Raw genomic sequence first — 23,602 nt, 5'->3', positions numbered from 1 at the left:
GAAAAAGAAGAAGAAGAAGAAGAAGAAGAAGAAGAAGAAGAAGAAGAAGAAGAAGAAGAAGAAGAAGAAGAAGAAGAAGAAGAAGAAGAAAGAAGGAAGAAGAAAAGAAGAAGAAGAGAAGAAAAGAAGAAGAAAGAAGAAAGAAGAAGAAAAGAAGAAGAGGACCATGCCATGGGAGACCCCTTCATTTGGCCCCTGCACCACTTCCCTTACCTTAGTCAAATTGGTGGGGAGGCATGCTGCCCCTCTGAGACCTGCCATCAGAGCCTGGCAGTAGACCTTCAGGTGCTCTCTACCTTCTGGGGTGTTGAAGTCCCAATCCGGTCTGGTAATGGGAAGCCTGCGTCTATAACCACAGGCAGGAGGGAAGGATTCCTGTCCTCCCCTGGGACATTCTTCCTGGTCTTCAAGTGGATGCGCTGTTTTTCTTCAGTAGTAAAGAGGAATGTAGTAGCTGCTGACAATCACCCCATGTAGGCTGATGGGTAGAGGAAAGATTCTACCAGGTTAGTCAGACCCTGGGGATTTTCTGAGACTTCCAGATATAGAGGTCAGCAGAGAAGGGTCAATACTGAAGTTGTTGAAAACCTTCGTCGTCGGGAGGTCAGTATGCCTGGAGAGGCAGCACAGTCACGGTGTCTATCGGCACCCCTCGTCGCCCTGTAGCCTATCCTATCTGTGAGGGCGGGTGGCAGGGCAGGTCTTCGGACACTTGAGGAGCAGAAGGACCCGACACCTGAAGATGGAGGGCGGGGGGATATGAAGGTTGGGGGTCGAGGAGGAGTAAATCAGTATCCTGACTAGAGGAGAGGACCTTCTTCAGAGGATTGTCTTGCAGGCTCAAAATCTGGAAGGGGAACAAAAGGATGGACCCAAGACAGGGGGCGGGTGTGTGTGTCTGTGACCAAGTCTTCCCATGCAACGATGTATGGGACATGGTCGGGATGGCTTGCAGACCCGATCGCAAAGATGATCTTGACTGCCTTTATGGTGGGGAGGGAGAAATATCCTTCTGCCTGCCATTCTGCCTGAAAGTGAGCCATTCGGAAGAAGAGAGTGGTCCATTTATCCTTCCAAACAACAACAGACAAGTTATGAGTCCTGGTTTTTACTTCACTCCAGTGTTTCAGGGTGAAGCCCAAAGGAGTTGAAACAATCTGTCCCATTCTGTCCTAAAATAACGTCAGTTGTCCCAGTCCACACACAAACAGAAAAACAAAGCAGAATACCAATGCACCCCTGCCACGGGCGCCACAGAGAAACACCGAATAACTCAGGAGAGGTCTTTTCACCAAAGACCTCTCAAGAAGTCGAACCCTTTTGACTTCCCACTGGGAGTCTGGAGTGCCCTGTAGCTGTGGCACTATGGAGTGTCGTCTATCAGCCGCTTCTGGCTACCCCAGTCAAGCAACTCCCTCTTGGAGTCTTCAGAACCGAAACCAAGCTGATCAGCAGTCGATAAGGGTCAGAGAAAGTAGAGAGGCACAGACAATACCAACACAGAAAACACAATCGCAGTACCTGATAGAGCAATCCTCCGGTCTCCAGTCACTGGTCCCAAGAGAAGGACTTTCCTGGCCAGTGCACCAAATGTAAGACTCCAGGGAGCCTTAGCTTACCAGGGACCCCCTGAGTTATGAAACACTTGCCCCTCTGGAAGGGAGAGGCTCATTAACATTTCTCAGACAACAGGGGAAAACTGACCTGCGGGTGGGGACACATTCTTCAGGACAGACCGTTGCCCACCTTCAGACAAGGGAAGTCCTTGTCACCTCATTCCCTAAAGACCAATCAGTTTAAAACATGCACTGTTTCACCAATCATATTGTGCCTAGTTTCTGATGTTCTATTCTGCCCCTGGAAACCATATAAAAACTTGCAGAATGGGTGCTGGGGGTCGCTGCCTCTCCTTCCGGTCTGGAACAAGCCCAGTGCACTGGAACAATAAATCCCTCTTGCTTTTTGCATCGATCCTGGTTCCATGTGGTTCACTCAGCGGGTCTTCGGTAAGTTAAGGCTCTCCAGGGTCTTACAGTAGGCTAGCTAGTCTGGAGTATACAAGCACAGCCACACAAACAAAAAGCAAGATTTTGCTTCAATAAGTAGAATTCAACACTGGATTCCTAGAATTGTCTTCTGACCTCCACTCTTATGCTGTGCCACCCTACCATTCTAAATAAATATGGAAAAATTGCAGTCTAATGTATGATGCTAGGGCAAATTGATAATTTGAAGCAAGCTGCATTCCTTCCTTTCTCAGACACATAAAATTACATCCTAAAATGTAGCAGTTGATTCTGATTGTCAACTTGATTGAAACAAAACCCCTAGAGCAGGTGTGTCCTGCTCTGAGCACCACCCTACTGGCTGGAGTCTCAGACTGAAAATAAGGTGAAAAAGAGGTGAATAAAAGAAAGGTGCCTCCTGCACTCCTGAGTCCTCATCCATCACTGTGCTGCAAACAAGCATCAACTGCCAGCACACCCTCCCAACTGTGAAGGGCTGCACCCCTGCCGTGAGAACCAAAGCACAGTTTCCCTCCTTTAACCCCTGCCGTGAGAACCAAAGCACAGTTTCCCTCCTTTAAGCTGCTTCTATTAGGCATCCGGTCATAATAATGGGAGAAGTGACTAATGCCAAAGGTAAAGGTAAAACTTGGAAAAGTTACTATCCAACAGTGTTTTCGGATCTAAGGGAGAGACTTTTCAGAGGCTGGGGGATAGGTCAAGTGGTAAGGACATCTTGTGGACTCAGTTCAGATCCCCAGCACCCATGCCAGAAGCCACAAACAGCATGTGTGCCTGTAATCTCAGTGCTGAGAAGTCCAGAGACTGAATGGCTCAGTTGGCTGTTACTCTGCTTAGCTCCAGGCTCAACAAGAGACCCCATCTTAAGGGAATAAGAGAGTGGTCCATTGGGACACTTGAAGTCTTCATCCGGTCTCCATGTGAGGTCCTTCTCTGGCCTAGGAGTGTACTTGGGTGTTTATCTGTATGCACTGTATATACACTATGGACACACTCACAAATACAATCAATCAGTCAGTCAATCAATCAATCAATCAATAAAGCTAAATAAGGAAAAAATAGGTGGTGAGAAAGCCTACTGTGTTCTGATATGCACCACAGGATGGATATGCAGTCTGAAAGGGTCCAGAGAGAAAAACATGCTGTGGTCAGAAAATGATGTTGCTTCTATTTCATTTTGGATGGAAGGGGAGCCTATGAGAGTTGCCCCTACCAGTTACTGATGGCAGTTAATATGTGCTGAGGGGGATGTTTCTTTTCACTTTTTGCTGCTATATGAGAAAGTGATTTTTTTTTATTTAAATTTATTTATTTATTTATTTACATCTCAAATGCTGCTCCCTTTCCAGTCCCCTGTTACAAAATCCTTCCCCTTACCTCCCCACCCCTTGCCCTCTGAGGATATGGGCTCCCCCTGGGTATCTACTCTGGCACATCAAGTCACTGGCAGACTAGGTGCATCCTCTCCCACTGAGTCCAGACAAGACAGCCCTGTTGTGGAATGACTATCACAGTCATCTAGGTTGTTTCCAGTTTCTGGCTATTATGAATAAAGCTGCCATGAATATAGTTGAGCAAGTGTCTTTGGAGGATAGGAGAGCATCTTTGGGGGACTAGTATAGCTGGGTCTTGAGATAGACCTATTTCCAGTTTTCTAAAAAAAAAAAAAAAATAACAAATTGATTTTCAAAGTGGTTGTACAAGTTTGCACTCCTATCAGCAATGGAAGAGTGTTCCCCTTGCTCTACATCCTCACCAGCATTTGTTATCTCTTGAGTTTTTTATGTTAGTCATACTGACCTGTGTAAGATGCAATCCCAGGGCCATTTTGATTTGCATTTTCCTGATAACTAAGGACTTGGAACATTTCTTTAAGTGTTTTTTGGTCATTAGAGATTCCTCTGTGGAAAATTCTCTGGTTGGCTCTGTACCCCATTTTTTAATTGGGTTATTTGGGTTGTTGGTGTCTAACTTCTTGAGCTTATCATATATTTTAAATATCAGCTCTCTGTTGGATGTAGCATTAGTGAAGGCTTTTTCCCCCAATCTGTGGCAGCCATATTGTCCTATTGACAGTGTCCTTTGCCTTATAGAAGCCTTTCAGTTTCATGAGGACCTTTTTATCAATTGTTAATCTTAAAGTTTAAGCCATTGGTGCTCTTTTCAGGAAATCATCAATGTGGTTGTCAAAGTAATTAATCTAAATCTCTTCACTTTAACCTCAGACAGACCCTTTGGGCAATGGCAAAAAGCAACCACATTCTTAACCAAAATTTCACAAAAACAGTCTCTAGGCCACATACTAACATTCTTCTCCACTGAAACCTCTTGGGCCATGTCTGCACAGCTCAAATCATCCTCAGCACCAATGGATTCTGTATTCCTTCTAAGATGGCCCATAAAGCCCTACTTGAAGCATTACACTGCTTTCCAAATCCAAAATCCCAAAATCCAGTTTCATGAAGTCCCATTTATCTTTTTAGATTTATTTATTTTTTAATATTTGTTTCTTTGTTTTACATATTTGATTACACTAGATATTAACAAGCCAAATAATCCAATTAAAAAGCAGGGTGCGGATCTAAACAGAATTCTCAATAGAGAAATTCTAAAAACCTTCTTGTAAAGGTGGGAGTTTATTTAACTGTTTACATAAGAGTGTGTTAAGAGGTATAACTATTAGTAAGAGTGATACCTATAACCATTACAAAAACAGACACGTGTCAGGCTATCTAGCCAGTCAAGAAAGTGAAGGAAACACTGTGATCTGAGAAAACCTGTCTCCCTAAGGGTTGGGGTCATATATGGGAAAGAAATAGCTGACAAAATTAGAGGAAACACAATAAGACCGTTTATGTTATGAAAAAGACCGAGTCCCTGAGCCATCGCCTGCACACATTTAATTAGACGAGAAAGGTAGGCTATGGGATATCACAAGACGGTAAGTCACAGAAAGGAAGATAAAAGTTAATCATAATTACAGACAATTATTGACTTGATAGTTTGTTTTACTCCGTCAGGACAAAGCTGATTTGCCCAATTTAATGACATGGGTATCTAAAATGGGATGACACCCCAATACTTTTAATTATGATGTTGTGCCAGACAGCAGATGATTTAAAGCAAATGACAATAGTCAAGCAAAGGCCGAGGAGTAAATATTCCCCACTCAGGGCTTCCATGGTAGAACTGGAAATGGAGCTTGTGGGAGAGCAATTATACCTTGGGAAAGCAGTTTGATTTCATTTTAATTCTGTCCGTGTGTATGTCAGCATGATAGTATTGGTGACAATGGAGGTCCAAAGAAAAGACCAGGTTAAGGCTTAGTGGTTAGAGCACTGGCTGCTCTTCCAGAGGGCCTGGGTTCAATTTCCAACACCCACATGGCAGCTCACAAGTGTCTGTAACTCAGTTCTGGGGAATCTGACGCCCTCACCCAGACATGACATAGGTAAAACACTAAGGCATATAAAATAAAAATAAATAAATCATTTTTTTTTTTAAAAAGAGGGTGTTAGATGACCTGGGCTGGAGTTAGAGGCTCTTTTGAACCACCTGCTGTGAGTTCTGGAAACAAATTCCATTCTTCTTTGAGTGCAGCAAACATTCTTGACAACTAAGCCATCTCTCCAGCCCCAAGACAAGCCTTTATTATCATTTTTTCTTAATATTGAACATTCTGACTCATGAAAGATAAATTAACAAAACTTTTCTAAATTCACTTTTCTAAAAATGCCATTGTCTGATGTCCTAGGGTGTTAAGCAGTTTAAACCGTTTCTTTATTGGTTGCTTTTCACATTTGAAAGCTCTCTCTGAAGCATAGACTTTTCTGTCCATCTGTTTGTTTAGAATTGGGGGAAAGGGTGACATTTTTCTGTAAATATGTGGATCCTGCAACTTGCTAAGCAGACCAGTCTTAATCAAACTCAGAGCTCCCTCTGTCTCTTCTTCCTGAGTCTAAAGGCAAATGTCTATCTACTACTCTCTTAATATTAATGCTTCCCAACAAAGAGACTCCAAATAGCATAAGGATAGAAAATAAGATCTTTCTACTATAATCAAGAAACGTACCTCATCATCAAAGAAAGATACTGCCACATGTAAAAGAATGAAATAAAACCAGCAAACAATGGGAGTTCATGTTATTTTTATGTCAAAGTAGCATAACTAGTCATGTGGGAAGAAGGACTGCAACGTGAGAAAACACCCCCATAAGACGTCTCTGTAGGCAATGCTACAGTAAATATTCTTGTTTGCTTTATTTTTTGAGAGAGGATCTCACCCTAGACTGGTCTAGTACTTGCTAGGTAGAACACGCTGGTCTTGAACATGTAGAGAACCACACCTCCCACTACTGACTCCAACATGGGATAAAAGGTATGCACTACCATAACTAGGGATCATTTTCTTCATTAATGATTGATATATGTGTGTCCAGCTCATTAAGGACACTGCCATCCTGGTCAGCTGGTTCTCTGGAGTATAAAATAGCAGGCTGAGCTATCTATGAGGAGCAATCCGCTAAATAACACTCTCCCATGTCCTCTGCGTCAGTTCCAGCCTCCAGTGTCTCGCCTTGACATTCTGCTTTGACTTCCTTTGATGGGGAATGACTGTAATGTTGGAATGGAAATTAAAAACAAGTGTTTATTTTCCAAATTGACTGTGATCATGGTCTTTTATCACGACTAAAGAAACCCTTAATGTGACAAGGGCATACCTAGTATAGTATCAGCAAAATAAACTTGTAATCAGTGTTCATTAGAAGAACAACTCACTAGGAGGAAATTACAATCCTAAACATGCATGCCACAAACCCATGTGTAATTAAACTTGTATGTCAGTTATGAAAGGTCAACATTTACAGATGAAACTCAATACTGTAGGTACCTTAAATACCTCCCACTGTAAACAAACAATGTGTGATTTGTATACTAAAAAAAAAAAAAATCTGACATTAGAATTAATAAGATCATAAATGGGTCTTACCTATAGTCAATTCGTCTGAACAATGTAAATTTTTCTCAGTTGAACTTTCTCCAGTGAATAGGTGAATGGAGATTTTCTTCATGATATTGGGCAAGAAAAAAATCATTTCTGAAGTTCAAGGGCTACTCTTCATAACCCTGGATCATTAGTAGATCACTCCTGCCATGTGTGTTTATCTATCCACTGAATAACCATATTCCTCTTTGGTGTGTTTTAATTATGCTGGTAGAAAATAGATACATTACAATACAAAGTGTGAGGAAGTCATGGGCTTTTGCCTCATCGATGATCTTTAAGGTTCCTAGCAAGCCCTATATACGGTTCCTGTGCTTGAGCCTACATGGAGCCTGCTCTATTCTAAGTTCTGAGTTTATCTGTTGGTTTGTTGTTTTTTTGTGTCCCACCCCCCGGACTTTGGAGCAAAAGATTGAAATGTACAGAGCAAACTTAAAGCATTGTCTTTGTAGGAAAGGCAGGCAGAAAATACTGGGTATGCTAGGACCTGAGCGACTGCACCCCAAATCCCAGAGCACGTTGTGTTACAACGCAGGGAAATGGAACAGATTCTTTCCAGAGAGTAAAGATAATATGCTCTTTGTTTGTTTATTTGTTTTTAATTTGTTTTGTTGTTGCTTATTTCACTTCCTTGCTTTGTTTGGTTTTTGGAAATAGTTTTTTTTTTTTTTTTTTTTTTTTTGGTACTGTTGTTTGTTTTAGAACTAGTTCTCTGAACCTGGCTTGCCTCTGCCAGAGGACTGCAGGATTAAAAAGACTTCCCACCTATTGTCCTACCACCTCTCCAGCCACTTCATCAGACTTGCTGATCTGCAATTATACAAGTTAGACTCCTTCCCCGCACCTATCTGCCCTGCCCTGAAGTCCTCTGGGGCATGACCCACCTGCACTGAGAAGCCTGCTACCTATCTCTGTTGGACATCCACCCTCCTACTACTTCTCCACCCACCTTCATCAGGCCTGCTGATCCAGAACCATACAGTCCAAGGACACCCGCAAGAGGCCTGCTACACTACGATCATAGAGGTTAAACAGGAATATCTAGGGACTAAAGCCATTTAGATGATTAAAGGTCCATGAAAGAACACAACCAACAACAGCCAGGGCAGCATGACACCTCCAAAGCACAGTTAACCCACTAGGGCAGCATGACACCTCCAAAGCTTGGTTAACCCACTAGGGCAGCATGATACCCCCAAAGCACAGTTAACCCACTACAGAAAGCCCTGGCTATCCTAACACAACAGAAACTCAAGAAAATGACATTAATGTCAATCTTGTAAAGATGATAGATAGAAGCCTTTTTAAAGGAAATGAATAAATTCCTTAAAAAATACAATCAAATAGGTAGAGGCCTTTAAACTGTAAACACATACGGGAAAATACAATTAAACAAAATAAAAACCAAAATAAAAGACCTGAAAGTAGAAATAGAAGCAATAAAGAAAACACAAGCTGAGGGAATCCTGGAGATGGAAAACCTAGGGAAGAGACCAGGAACTACAGATGGAAGCATCGCCAACAGAATACCAGAGATGGAAAACAAATCTCAGGTGTAAAAGAAACAATAAAAAATTGATATATCAATCAAAGAAAATGTTAAATATAAAAAATTCTGGCACAAAACATCCAGAAAATCTGGGATATCATGAAAAGACCTAACCTAAGAATAATAGGAATAAAAGAAGGTGAAGGGTTCTAACCCCAAGAACCAGAAAATATTTTCAACGAAATAATAGACCTTGCCAACCTAAAGAAAGAAATGCCTATAAACATGCAAGAAGCTTATAGAACATCAATCAGAACAGACCAGAAAAGAAATTCCTCCTGCAACTTAATAATCAAAACACAAAATCTACAGAACAAAGAAAGGATATTAACAGCAGCAAGGGAAAAAGGCCAGGTAACACACAAAAGCAGGCTTATCAGGTTTACACCTGGCTTTTCAGCAGAGACTATAAAAGCTAGAAGGGCTTGGTCGGGTATCTTTCAACCTCTAAAAACCATAGATACTAACCGAAATTAATATACTCAGAAAAACTCTCAATCATTATAGATGGAGAAAAAATATTTCAGGAAAAATCCAACTTCAAACAATATCTATCCACAAATCCAGCTCTACAGAAATACTAAAAGGAAAACTTTAACCCAAGGAGTGTAACAATAGCACAGGAAATAAGTAATTCCATACCAACAAAAAGAAGGAAAGCATGTGCAGGTGTGTGTGTGTGTGTGTGTGCACGCACACACACACACACACACAAACACCACCAACATCAAAATAACAAGAATTAACAATCACTGGTGATTAATATCTGTCAATATCAATGGCCTCAATTCCCCCAATAAAAAGACCCAGCCTAACAGGATGGATGTGAAAATAGGATCGATCATTCCGCTGCATACAAGAAACACACCTCAGCAATAAAGATAGACATTACCTCAGAGTAAAGAGATGGAAAAAAGGTTTTCCAAGGAATTGGCCAAAGAAGCAAACTGGAGTAGCCATTCTAACATATAACAAACTTGACTTTCAATCAAAATTGATCAAATGAGATTGGGAGGATACTTCATACCTGTCAAATAAAAGAAGCATCTCAAGTCTCAACATTTATGTTGCAAGCACAAGGACACCCACATTTCTAAATGAAGCATTGCTAAAGTTTAAATTGCACATCAAACCCTACACATTAATGGCTGGAGACTTTAACACCCAACTCTCACTCATTCACAGGTCATTCAGAGAAAAACTAAACAGAGAAATAATAAAACTAACTGACATTATGAATCAAAGGAACCTCACAGACATCTATAAAATATTTCACCCAAACATAAAAGAATATACATTTTTCTCAGCACCTCATGGATCCTTCTCCACAATTGACCATATAGTCAGTCACACACACAAAAAAAAGCCTCAATAGATACAAGAAAATTTAAATTACACCTTGTACCTTATCAGACCACCATGGATTAAAGCTGGACTTCAACAACAACAGAAAGCCTACACACTCACGGAAATTGAACAACTCTCTACTCAATGATCTCTGGATCAGGGAAGAAATTTAAAACTTTCTAGAATTCAATAAAAATGAAGGTATAACATACCCAAATTTATGTGACACAGTGAAAGCAGTGATAAGAGGGAAGTTCATAGCACTAACTGTCTCCATAAAGAAATTAGAAAGTTCTCATACCAACAATTTAAAAGTACATCTGAAAGTTCTAAGAAAAAGGAAGGAGAAGAAAAAAATACACCAAAGAGGAGTGAATGGCAGGAAATAATCAAAATCAGGCTGAAGTCAATCAATTAAAAACAGAAAAGAATACCACTAATCAAGGAAATCAAGAGCTGGTTCTTTGAAAAAAAAAAAATGAACAAGATAGACAAACCTTTTGCCAAACCAACTAAATGACAGAGAGACAGTATCCAAATAAACAGAATCAGAAATGAAAGGGAGGCATAAAAACAAACAAGGAAATTCAAGGAATCTGTAGGTCTTACTTCAAAAGTCTATACTCCACAAAATTGGAAAATCAAAATGAAATGGATAATTTCTAGATAGATAGATACCACTTACCAAAGTTAAATCAAATCGGGTAAACTATTCAAAAAGCCCCCCAAACCCTAAGAAAATAGAAACAGTCATTAAAAGTCTCCCATTAAAAAAAACAAAACAAAATACCCAGGGCCAGATGGTTTTAGCACAGAACTCTATCAGGCTTTCAAAGAAGAGCTAATATCAATACTCCTCAAACTATTCCACAAAATAGAAATAGAAGGATGTTTCATTAAATAAAAATGAGGCACCATTCCGTGCTATCGCCAGCTACTCTCTGGCCCCAGTGGTCTCGCCACCTCCCTGGCTAACCCTATGCAGCGACGTCTTGCTGTGGATTCTGCTCACATTCCCAGTCATCTGGCTCCTGTGGTTAGCTATCATAAATCCCCATAACCCGGTAAAATCAAAGTTCTAGAGGCTTGTAATTTATCAGTCAGATATTAGTAACTTCTCAACCCACAAAATGCCCACACAATGAACTCAAAACTCAATTGATATAAACACAAGCTACACACCTAGATGGGGCAAACGCACCCTACTATTACCCTACTATTATTTAATCATCCATCTAAGAAATCCCCAATACTTACAGCTCCCAGGGCTGTGTGGTTCCTCTCCTATAGGTTCCATCTTGTCTCCTCCTCCCCCACCCCCTACTCATCTCTAAAATTCTTCGTAGAGCACATCTTTGTAAAGACCTAGTTTGGGCGACTGTGTGTTTGCTGATTGCACGCTTCTGAGGAAAGACACCTAGACACACCAGAAACACGGAATGGTGAGTGTGCCTTGGGCTCCTGGAATTCTGGGTGGCAGGATTTGGAACACTAGCTCCTGTGGAGTTCGTCCAGCACCACTTAACATTTTCCCTGTCTCTCTGCAGTCCAGTGGAAGGTGGAGNCNCCCCCCCCCCCCGAAATGCCTTTGCCCACCTGTGCTTGAAGTGTGCATCTCAAAGGCGGTCTTGAGACTCGCATCCCCACCCCCACCCCTTTTCTGTCCTAGGGAAGCTGCTTCATTGCAGTCCCCAGAACTTTTGGTGAGTCCTTGCCATGAACCTGCACCTACTCGGATCTTGCAGCATTGTCTTCTTGTTTGGGCTGATGTAGGTTTTCCCCGTAATTGCCTGGCATTTCCTTTTTGTCTCCTTCCCTCCCCTCTCCCATCTGCTCTCCCTCAGAACTGTTCCTCCTGTTTCCTGGTTTCCTCTTAACACCTGGGGTTTCCTTTTAACACCTCATCCATTTTGCATTGGTTTGGTTTGGTTTGGTTTGGTTTGGTTTGGTTTGGTTTGGTTTGGTTTGGTTTGGTTTGGTTTGGTTTACAAAATGATAATGTGCAAGAATGTTTTATTCTTCTCCTGACTGGCTGCTGTTTGCCAAAATTACCAGTCAGAAGAGAGACAATTCAATTTGCTTCACATTTTCTTTGTTTTCAGTGATATTTTTCAGGTTTTCCTTTTTTTTGGGAAAATAGTTTCTGTTTTCCTACAATATATCCTGATTGTAGTTTCCTTTCCCTCTTATTCTCTCAGTTCCTTCCCACCTCCCCTCACCTCCAGATCCACCCCCTTTTTGTTTCTCATTAGAAAAGTACAAGCTTCAGAGATAACAACCACATATGACAAAATGAAAAAAGATAAAATGTTTAAAAAAAAAAAAAACTCATATCAAGACTGGACAAGGCAACCCAACAAAAGGAAAAGAGCCCCAAGATCAGGCACAATGATTAGAGACCCATTCGTTCCCACACTCAGGGGTCCCATAAAAGTACTAAGCTGAAAGCTATAAGAGACACACCATTCTGGTCCAAACCCGTGCAGGTTCTATACCTATTGCTTCACTCTCTATGAGTTCATATAAGCCTTGCTTAGTTATTTCAGACACCTTGTTCTGGTGTCCTCCATCCCCTCTGGCTCTCACACTCTTACTACCTCCTTTTCTTCGGGGTTCCCTGAGTCCTGAGGAGAGGAATTTAATAGAGACCTCCCATTTAGGCTTTCCCTTCCAGTATGTCTGGCTGTGGGTCTCTGCATCTGTCCCCGTCTGCTGCAGGAGGAAGTTTCTCTGATGATGACTGAATATGGCACCAGCTTATGAGTAGAGCAGAGTATCATTAGCAGTCCTTTATTGATACATTTTTACGACCAGTAACGTATGGTTTTACCGTATGTCTCTGGTTCTTGGTTACTCAAGCATTGTTAGGTGTGGGCTCCATCTCATAGAGTGGGCCATAAGTCAAATCAGCATCCATTTCTCTTTGGGTAGCCTGCAGAGTACCTGTGTTCAGTGAATCCTGTGGGTGTAGTCCTTGGCAGTGGAGCCCTGCTGTCAGTTTGGGGAAAGCAATCTATTGTTTTAGCAACACCCTGGGTAGCCAACAACTCAGCTGAATGCTACCCAGTTCCCCATTATTAGGAGACCTCGTTAGGGTTACCTTCATATGGGAAGATTCCACTGCACTAAATTTCCATACATCCCTCAAATATACCTCCATCCCAGCTGTGTCCCTGAATTTCTTCCCTCAACCTTATCTTCCCTCCCCTTTCCCACTGGATCCCCCCTCCTTCTTGTCTCCACCAAGTTTGCCTGTAAAATCTATTCCATTACCCCCTCCCTGCAGAGAAGGTTTTTGTTTGTTTGTTTGTTTGTTTGTTTTTTGGTTTTTCGAGACAGGGTTTCTCTGTGTAGCCCTGGCTGTCCTGGAACTCACTCTATAGACCAGGCTGGCCTCAAACTCAGAAATCTGCCTGCCTCCACATCCCAAGTGCTAGGATTAAAGGTGTGTGCCACCACGCCCAGCTCAGAGAAGAAGCTTTATTCTTCTGTGTTAAGATGAAAAATTTTGTAAATATCTGTTAGGTCCATTTGGCTTATAAGGTCTGTTAGCTCCAGTATTTTTCTATTCACTTTTTGCCTGGATGACCTATCTATTGGTGAGAGTGAGTATTGAAGTCTCTCACTACTAGTGTGTGAAGGACAATATGTGTGTTAAACTGTACGAGAATTTCTTTTACAAACTTTGGTATCCTTGTGTTTGGCACATAGATTTTAAGAATTAAAATGTCGGGCTGGTAAGATGGCTCAGCAGGCAAAAGCACTGACTGCTCTTCTGAAGTTCAAATCCCAGCAGCCACATGGTGGCTCACAACCGCCAGTAATGAGATCTGACGCCCTCTTCTGGTGTGTCTAAGTCAGCTACAGTGTACTTATGTATAATAATAAATAAAAATTATTTAAAAAAAGAATTTAAATGTCATCTTTGTGAATTTTTTCTTTGAGTAGCATGAAGCATCCTTCTCTATCTCTTTTGATTACTTTAGGTTTGAAGTCTATTTTGTTAGAAACTAAAATGCCTACCCCAGCTTGTTTGTTAGGTTCATTTGCTTGGAAAATCTTTTTCTACCCCTTTACCTTAAGGTTGCCAATTCTTGATCTCCAGGTGTTGTTCTTAAATACAGCAGATGGTGGATCCTGGTTTTGTATCCATTTTGTTAGACTGTCTCTTAATTGGGGCATTGAAACACTTGATATTTAGAGATATCAAGGGCCAATTGTTGATTCTTGTTATTTTGGTTGTGATAGTGGAGAAGGAGAGACAGAAACAGAGACAGACAGAGAGAGACTGTGTGTGTTTCCCTTTTTGTTGATTTTGCTGGTCTGAGATTATTTTATTCCCTATGTTTTCATAGGTAAGTTAACCTTTATAGGTTGGAATTTTCCTTCTATCCAGGTCCTTCAGGCTTTTGGAGTCTCCACTAAGAAGTCAGGTATAATTCTAATATATATACTTTTATATTATAATTGGTCTTTTTCCCTTGCAACTTTTATTTTATTTTTATTAGATATTTTCTTCATTTACATTTCAAATGCTATCCCAAAAGTCCCCTATACCCTTCCCCCCTGCCCTGTTCCCCAACCCACCCACTCCCACTTCCTGGTCCTGGCATTCCCCTGTATTGGGGCATATGATCTACACAAGACTAAGAGCCTCTTCTCCCATTGATGGCCAACTGGGCCATCTTCTGCTATATATGCAGCTAGAGACATGAGCTCTGGGGGTACTGGTTAGTTCATATTGTTGTTCCACCTATAGGGTTGCAGACCCCTTCAGCTCCTTGGGTACTTTCNCTAGCTCCTCCATTGGGGNNNCTGTGTTCNATCCNNTAGATGACTGTGNGCATCCACTTNTNTATTTGCCAGGCACTGGCATAGCCTCACAGGAAATAGCTATATCAGGGTCCTTGCAAATTTTAATATTCTTTTTGTTGTTGTTCTGTACGTTTAGTGTTTTGATCATTATGTGGTGAGGGGACTTTCTTTTCTAGTTTAATATGTTTGGTGTTCTCTATGTTTATAGGCATGTCCTTTATATTAGGAAAATTTTTCTTTGATGATTTTGTTGAAAATATTTTCTGAGCCTGTGAGGTGGGATCCTTCTTCTTCCTCTATTTTTATTATTCTTAGGTTTGATTTTTTAATAGTGTCCTAGATTTCCTGAATATTTTGTATCAGGACATTTTTAGATTTAACATTTTCTTTGACTAATGTATTCATTTTTTATTGTATCTTTAATACCTGACATTCTCTTGTAGTCTGTTGGTGAAGTTTGCCTCTGTAGTGCGTGTTTGAATTCATTAATTTTTTTTATTTCTAGAATTCCCTCAGTTTGTGTTTTCTTTATTGCTTCTATTTTCAGGTCTTGAACAGTTAAATTTATTTATTTCCACTATTTGTGTGTGTTTTCTTGGCCATCATTAGAGAATTTATTTATTTTCATCCTAAGAACATCTATCATCTTCATATAGTCAGTTTTATGGTCTTTTCATTGTGCTCCAGCTATGTTGGACTGCATATTCAAGGACTGCTGTGATTAAGATAGTTGGACTTTAAAGGAAACATATTACCCTCACTGTTATTGACTGTGTTTTTAAGACTGAGTGTAGGCATCTGATTTTGGATGAATTATAGATCCAGGTGCTGATTTCCAGATTTCTCTTCATTGGATGGGTGTTTAACGATATCCATGCCTGAGCAACAGTGTGGCAGAGCAGGTCCGTCCTCATCTGACCTGTGGTTGACATAAAACCAACCAGTACGGTATCCATGCCTGAGCATCAATGTGGCAGGGCAGGTCCGTCCTCATCTGACCTGTGTGGTGGGACAAGGAAGCTTCAGCTTATGATTCTCTTACACTAAACTGATTAGTATGTAACTGATATAAATCACAATGGAAAAAGGTGTATAAAGTGATGAGCAAATTTCTTAGTATTGAGAGAGGAGAACTGGTTTACTTCCCTCTCTATTTAGTTCCCTTTGCCAGGAACTAAATTGGTTGTTGGCATCTGGGCAGGTTATTCCAGTTTAGAGAAGGGTAACTTTCTTTAAAGCAAAGGCATAGTGCAGGGCAGAGATACACGGGTAAAGGTGTCAGCAGGCCACATGAGTGAGGGTACTTATGGGTATCAGTTATCCTGGGGAACTTTGAAAGAAACTGATTCACTGCTAAGAAACACAGCATACACAGAGGATCTATGTTTTGACTGACAGGATTACATTTGATAAGCCTTGCTAAGATATGACATTACTCATAGTCATCTGATTTTAAGCATATGCGGTCCAACTATTTTGAAGAAAAAAATTGTAACAGAAAAAGAAAGGAAGATTATTCTCAAACATTCATTTTGAGAACACAGTTTGCCTTATTACACTTGCACCTCAAACTACTTCATTGTATATCAGCTTATTTCCTGTATGCTCCATATGATTTCAAAAGATATATTGGAATACAATAAGGAGTTACTAAGACATTACTAAAGGAACAAACTTGTTGCTATTTTTTTTAAGTAGATATAGATACAAGTCACTGAAGATGATTGTTCAAAGAAGGGTACCCGCAGGGTTCTATGGGAATTTTTTAGAGAGAACTGTGTATAGAGTCCATACCAAGTGGAGTTCCAGGTTGCTTCATTTTCCCTATGCTTGCCTGCTTCACTATTGTACCAGTGCTTCTCTGGTGTAGGGCAGAATGTCATTATATTCTTGACTATGATAGCACAGGAATAGCCCTCACTCTAGTTCCTGGCAGAGTCCTGTTCCCCACTGAGTGTCCCTGATCCATGCCTCCTTTGTAAGCACTTCTCTTGGTACTTTTGTCTTTAACTCATTCAGCTTTGCATTCAGTGTGTTCTAGATTTTGTCTTGTCTAAAGAAAGTTTTCTTGCCAGTTCCTCCACATGCCTTCCAAAACAAGTTCTAAATGCCCACAACCAGGTTAGATTCACTTAAAACAATAATCTGACTTTTTTAAAAATGTATTTCTTACATTAGGCTTTTCATCTGGCTGTTATAAACCACTCCTGAGAAAAGTGACTTAGGGCACAAAAAGTTTATTTTATCTAACATTTAAAGGGTACAGTCCTTAAAATACAGGCCTCTGAATCGACTGGTCAATTCACACATAATCAGGATTAGAGTGATGTATTGTTGTCTGTGTCATAGCTCCCTCCTTCCACTAATATAATCACTATATAGTTCATAAAATGCTGCCTCCCAAGTAGGTGGGTCTGTTGATTTGAAAGTTACTGGCCCCTATAAGCTCACATGTTTGAAAGCTTCATCCCCAGCTTAGTGAAAATATCTGGAAGGAATTAGCAAAGGCCTTGTGTCACTGGGGGGGGGGGTGCTCTTTGAAGTGTCAAAAGCCCATTCCAGACACTGTCTTTCTATTTTAGCTACATTCTAGTAGCTAAAACATTCAGCTACTGCTCCACCTCCATGCCTGATTCTCTCTATGATAATCATTGACTAAGTCTCTAAATGTATAATCATGCTCTAATTAAATACTTTCTTTACTAATAACTGCCTTGGCCATTAAGCCTTTTCACAGCAGTAGAATAGTAACTAAGACTGTACATCTGCTGTTCTTACAAGAAGAACTCAAGATAGCATCCCACAGGTATTCTTGTGTTTATCCTTATCTCCATAATTGCTTAGAGATGACAGTAGCTTCTGTCCTAGGTGATTCTGTATCTTGTCAACATGGCAATTAAAACTAACCATTTTCCTGTGCACTGTTTTAGGAGCCAGTGACCTTTGAGGATGTGACTGTGAACTTCACCTCAAGAGAGTGGACTTTGTTGGATTCTAGTCAAAAGCTCTACAGAAATGTGATGAAGAAAATATTTCTGAACCTGTTCTCCATAGGTAAAAAGCAAAAACAAAAAACCAACATGACACCATGCCCCCACTGCGTACACTCTTTCCAGAGTGTAAATGTTGAATATGTCATAATGAATTCTTTGGGTTTATTTCTAGAGAAAACACTAGAAGAAAATATTGAAGATGACCACAATGATCTCAGCCAAAATCTGGGGTAATATATTCAGTAGAAAGCAATTTACAGCCAGGTGGTGGTGGCTCATGCATTTAATCCCAGCACTAAGGAGTTGGAAGCAGGCAAATTTCTGAGTTTGAGTCCAGCTTGGTCTACAGACTGAGTTCTAGGACAGCAAGAGATACACAAAGAAATTTTGTCTCAAAAAACAAGAACAAGCAAACAAACAAAAGAAAGAAAGCAATTTACACCAAACATTTGGGAATGGTAGGTCAACCAAGAACCTACCAAATGATCCAAATATCTCTTACTGCAAATTGATTCTATGCAAATTTCTGTAAACAGAGCACTGAATATTGTCATTTGATATTTGAGTATCTCATCTGTGTAATCTATGAATATCACCAACACAGGTGCAACATTAAACTCTGCTAAAGCTTTTCCAGTGCCTTATACACAAACACTTCCCTTCCTATCTAGAAGTATTTAATATGTTTCTATATATTCTTCTGAGACTGAGAATATAAGCGGTTGTGTTTTGTTTGTGGTGACATAAACAACCCTTGTGCACAGCTCACTTTTACACAGTCTCACCATAAATGGAAAAAACTCTAGCCTAGCAGGAATCTGGAGTGGAGGTGATGGAGCAATGCTACCTGGCAGGGATCTGGAGCAGAGGTGATGGAGCAATGCTGCCTGGCAGAGTCTGGAGCAGAGGTGATGGAGCAATGCTGCCTGGCAGGATACTGAAGTGGAGGTGATGGAGCAATGCTGCCTGGCAGGGATCTGGAGCAGAGGTGATGGAGCAATGCTGCCTGGCAGGGATCTGGAGCAGAGGTGATGGAGCAATGCTGCCTGGCAGGAGTCTGGAGTGGAGGTGATGGAGAAATGCTGCCTGGCAGGAGTCTGGAGCGGAGGTGATGGAGAAATGCTGCCTGGCAGGAGTCTGGAGCAGAGGTGATGGAGTCTGGAGCGGAGGTGATGGAGTCTGGAGCAGAGGTGATGGAGAAATGCTTTTCTCTGGTGTGCTCCTCATCACTTACACAGCTCAACCCAGGTCATCTCTGGGGGCACGCTCACTACCCACAGTGAACTGGGCATCTCTACATCAGTCATTAATCACAAAAATGACCCCATAGACATGCCTACTAGTCAATCTGATAGAATAATTTTCTCTATTGATGGTCCCTCTTAGATGTGTGTCTTAGTGAAATGCTAACCAGGACAGTTGATCCATTCGCAATGTGACACACAAATACATCACTACTAATCCATAGCTTTTCATGTCTTGTTCATCCCCAAATACTCTTATCACAATATAAAGCATAGTATGACATTAGAAATCTCCGTGTGTTAAAGAATTTTGACAATTTAATTGGTCAATATCTGTAAAATATCAGTGTCTCTTTAAAAACCCTAAAGGTCTCTACTGTGAGCTCCTGAAAAATCTTAACCAAGTTTGTGCTTCTCCTTTTAAAGAAGAACCAGTGCCGACTTCCACTTAGATCCACAGAAAACCCAAATTCTGTAGTGTAAATTCTGCTTCACCTCCTTATTCCGTATTTGGAATTCACTCACAATCTTGTGATCTCCAGAGCATTTTTACATGATGCACAGAACACAAAGTGACTGACAGTCTGAGACCAGCTCCACTGCACAGCTTTTGCAGGCTGTGGCAATCTTCCCCTGGGATTGGTCTGTCTAATATGCCAGAGGCGCCCCACACTGTACCTTCACCAATGGCATCTCTTCAGGGACTCCAACCCTCTCGCTTAGTGCCACTCATCAGCTTCTCCAAAACCTTTTTTGTCCTGGTGTTTCCAACTCAACCAAACCTGCAGCTTCAGAAACAGCCTCTCCAGGCTTTTTGTAGTGTTGGGCCTTAGTTTATCCCAAGACTCCTTCAACCCAGTAGCTATCAGAATGCCAAAACCAGGATTGCCTGGGGGAAAATATCTTATAAATTATCATAATCTCACCCAACTTGAGACCTGGACTTGCTTGAAATTCAACCTGATTGAGCCATTTTCTCAACTAAGGGTTCATGTTCTCAGATGAGCATAAGTCAGGTAGAGTTGGTTAAAAAAACAAAAAACAAACAAACAAACAAAAAACTAGCAACACAGGATGAGTGTTACAAATGTCAAAATGCCACAGTGTTACACAATTTCATGTCATTGTTATTATTGTCAACTAACACCAGACCTTTTGCCTAAATGTTTTTATGTCCTTTTATGTCTTTTAATTATTTATGTATATACTTATGTTTGCTTGTGTACACCGTTTGTGTAAAAAATATTTGTGGATGCCAGAAGTGGGCAACAGATCCTTCAGCTCAAGAGTAACAGGAATTTATGAACCCTTCACATAGATACTGGTCATCAAACTCTGGTCAGCTTGAAAAGCAAGAAATGTTCGTCACCTCCAAGTCTGTGCTACAGCTCCTTTATAATTCTTTAAAAAGTAAAGCCAATACTCTACTTCTTGACACATGACAAGGTCTTTACATGTGGTGTATATAGTCCTTAACATTGGACGCATCCTGCCGGCGCCCTTGGGATAGAATAGTTACAGTAGTCCACCCAAGCCAGCCTCAGACTTTTCTCTTTTCTATAGTAATGCTGTTCTCATTTTTTGCGGAAGGCAGGTGGTTGAGAAAGACTATGAATATGAGTGTGATAATCAGTGTGTTGGAAACCAGGAACCTATTTCAGAGACTATGGTTAATAAGGACATGCCTCCTGTAAAATCAGTAAATGAAAGCAGATTGCATGTAGGAAACATCAGTGACATTCATCCTCACAGGTGTATCTCAGAGACAAAGCCAGAGGGAAAGACTCTCAATGCTGGGGAACTTTGGTGAAGGCTACATCAGAAAGATCTGAAAAATAGTCCTTTCGAATCACTGCAGGTACTTCAAACTTCTAGAGAGAAACCTTATAAAAGTCAACACTGTAAGGAAGCACGTAACAGCCTTCCTTCTTGTCAGTCTCATGAGAGAACACAAAGCTGAGATGAACTCAACTAGAGCACACTGAGGAGATGCACATATGACCAGAAAGATGAGGGACTCCATACAGAATTGAAACCATATGAGTGTAGGCACTGTGAAGAAGCTTTCACCGAGTCCAGTGGCCTCATCAACCATGAAAAAGTCAGATCGGAGAGAAAAGTTACATTTGTAAGCAGTGTGGAAAAACCTTCAAATATGCTAAATGTTTTGAGAAACATAAAGTAACTCACACAGGGAGTTACTTATGTGTGTAAGCATTGTGGAAAAGCCTTCACTCACTCCAGTAATTATACCATTCATGAGAGCAGTCACTCTGCAGACAAGCCCTATGTGTGTAAGCATTGTGGAAAAGCCTTCATCACTTCCAGTTCTTGTACCATTCATGAAAGAATTCACACTGAAGAGAAACCTTATGTAGGCACTGTGACAAAACCTTTGCCATTCTGAGTTCTTATAACACTCATGAAAGAATTCATACTGGAAAGAACCCTTATGCGTGTAAGCTTTGTGAAAGAACCTTGACCAGCACCAGCTGTCATGACATTCATGAAAAGGGTTGCACTGCACAGAAGCCTTAAGCATGTAAGCACTATGAGAAAACCTTCTTCAGCTCCGGTTCTCATCACTCTCATGAAAGAAGTCACTCTGGAGTGGAACCCTTTGCTTGTAAAATGTGTGGGAAAATGTTCCTTCTCTCACATCATTTTATCACACATGAAAGAACTCACACTAGAGAGAAGCCTTATGCATGTAAGCATTGTGGGAAAGCCCTCACCAGTTCTAGCTGCTGTAACACTCATGAAAGAATACACAAAACGAAGAAGCTCTCTGCATGTAGGCACTGTGGAAAAACTTTCACCTTACCTGGTCTGTGTAGCACTCATGAAATAATTCACAAGCTAACAAAGCTTGGCTATGCCTGTAAGCATTGTGACAAGGCTTTCAACAGTTCCAAGTGCTGTAAAATTCATGAAGAAACACACACAAGAACAAAGGTTTATGTGTGTAAGCATTGTGAAAAAGCCTTCACCCACTCTCTTTATCATAACAGGCATGGAAGAATTCACACTGGAGAGGATCCTGTGCGTGCATTGTGGGAAAACCTTCTCTAGTTCTTATTATGCTAACATTCATGAAAGAATTCACTCTGGAAAGAAACCTTACACATGTCAGCATTGTGGAAAGGCCTTCAATAGTTCTTTTTGTCTTAATAGGCACGAAAGAATTCACTCTGAAAAGAAGCCTTATGCATGTAAGCATTGTGACAAAACCTTTGCCATTTTGAGTTTCTGTCACACTCATGAAAGAACTCACACTAGGGAGACACCTTATGTGTGTAAGCACTGTGGGAAAGTCTTCACAGGAGCCAGTTATCGTAATGTTCATGAAAGGGGTCACACCAGAGAGAAGCCTTACTATGCATGCAGGCATTATGGGAAAACTTTCACCACTTACAGTTGGAGTAATACTCATGAAAGACTTCACACTAGACAGTAGGCTAATGAATGAAAGCGTGTGCAAAAGCCCTCACCAGTCCTATGGCCACAAGAATCAGGAAAGAATTCACGCTGGGGAGAAACTGTTGGTAACCATGTGGGAAGCTGTTCTGTTGTTCTCATCATTTGATCAAGTATAAAATCTCACATTGGAAGGGAATGCTACCAGTGTCTGCACTGTGAAAGAGTCTCACTACTCCAAGTTTTTGTGGCATTCATGGAACAACTCACACTGGATAGAAATCTTGTGCATGTAAGCAAAAGCCCTCACCAGTTCCAGCTGCCATAACATTCATGAAAGAATACAGCATGAAGACAAGCCTTGTAGGAATAAACATGTGGAAAAGTCTTTATCAGCCATAGTTACATACTGTACTCATAAAATAATTTCACAGTGGTGGGGAGCAAATGTGGAAAATAATTCATAGTGTCTAGAAGCACTGTCCATGCAAGCAGTGTGTGCCTGTGTGTCTGTGTTTCTCATCCCTTCAAGAACCTATACTGTCTCATGGTGAAAAGAAATGCAATGGAGAGAACTTGTACCAGTAGTAACTGTGTGACACAGCATTTGCCCCTATTGTGAGTTTGAAAGAAGAATGTGTTTGGACCATGAGTTCTATCAGCTCGTAATGGTTCTCGCTCAGACTCCTCCTGGTGCGTTCTCTCTGCCTCCTGATCTATCACTGAGCTCTTGGCTGTTCCTTCCCCCATGCTTTGCTCCATCATCACATCCTCTATAACTGCAAGCCCAACATAACCCTCCCATTTCAAAGTTACTTTAGTATTTGTGACTTGCCACTTGTCATAGCTATAAAAAAAGACAGCCAGCTTGGGGCTTTATGAAGAACCAGACCCAGTCGAAAGAAATTTTCATTGCAAAACTATGAAAATGCTAGGTGTCATTTTAAATGAGATTAAAAAAAAAAAAGATGTGAAACTTTTTCATGTACTTAAATCTCACAGAAGAAATAAACTAAATACTTTCCAGAAGTTAGTCCAGAACATTTTGAAAATAAACAGCTTGAAAGAAGTACGATAAGACTCAGCATTTTACCTTTGCCCCATTCCTACACAGGGGCTTTACCTTGCACTGTATTTACAGGGGCTTTACCTTGCACTGTATTTACAGGGGCTTTACCTTGCACTGTATTTACAGGGGCTTTACC

The 23,602-nt window shown here is 40.9% G+C and overlaps 1 protein-coding gene across 1 annotated transcript; it reads left to right on the top strand.

Moving 5' to 3' along the window:
- Nucleotides 1-1,883: 1,883 nt before the first annotated feature.
- Nucleotides 1,884-22,437, top strand: LOC110335981 (zinc finger protein 791-like). The gene is given in 6 exon segments (XM_021218420.1): nucleotides 1,884-2,006; nucleotides 17,674-17,797; nucleotides 17,909-17,966; nucleotides 21,551-21,801; nucleotides 21,889-22,021; nucleotides 22,023-22,437. Coding segments are annotated over 6 exon segments (1,104 nt in total).
- The last annotated feature ends 1,165 nt before the right edge of the window (nucleotides 22,438-23,602 follow it).

Source organism: Mus pahari, chromosome 18 (assembly GCF_900095145.1).
Source record: "Mus pahari chromosome 18, PAHARI_EIJ_v1.1, whole genome shotgun sequence".
Lineage (NCBI taxonomy): Eukaryota > Metazoa > Chordata > Mammalia > Rodentia > Muridae > Mus > Mus pahari.
This window is presented reverse-complemented; position numbering and strand designations above follow the sequence as displayed.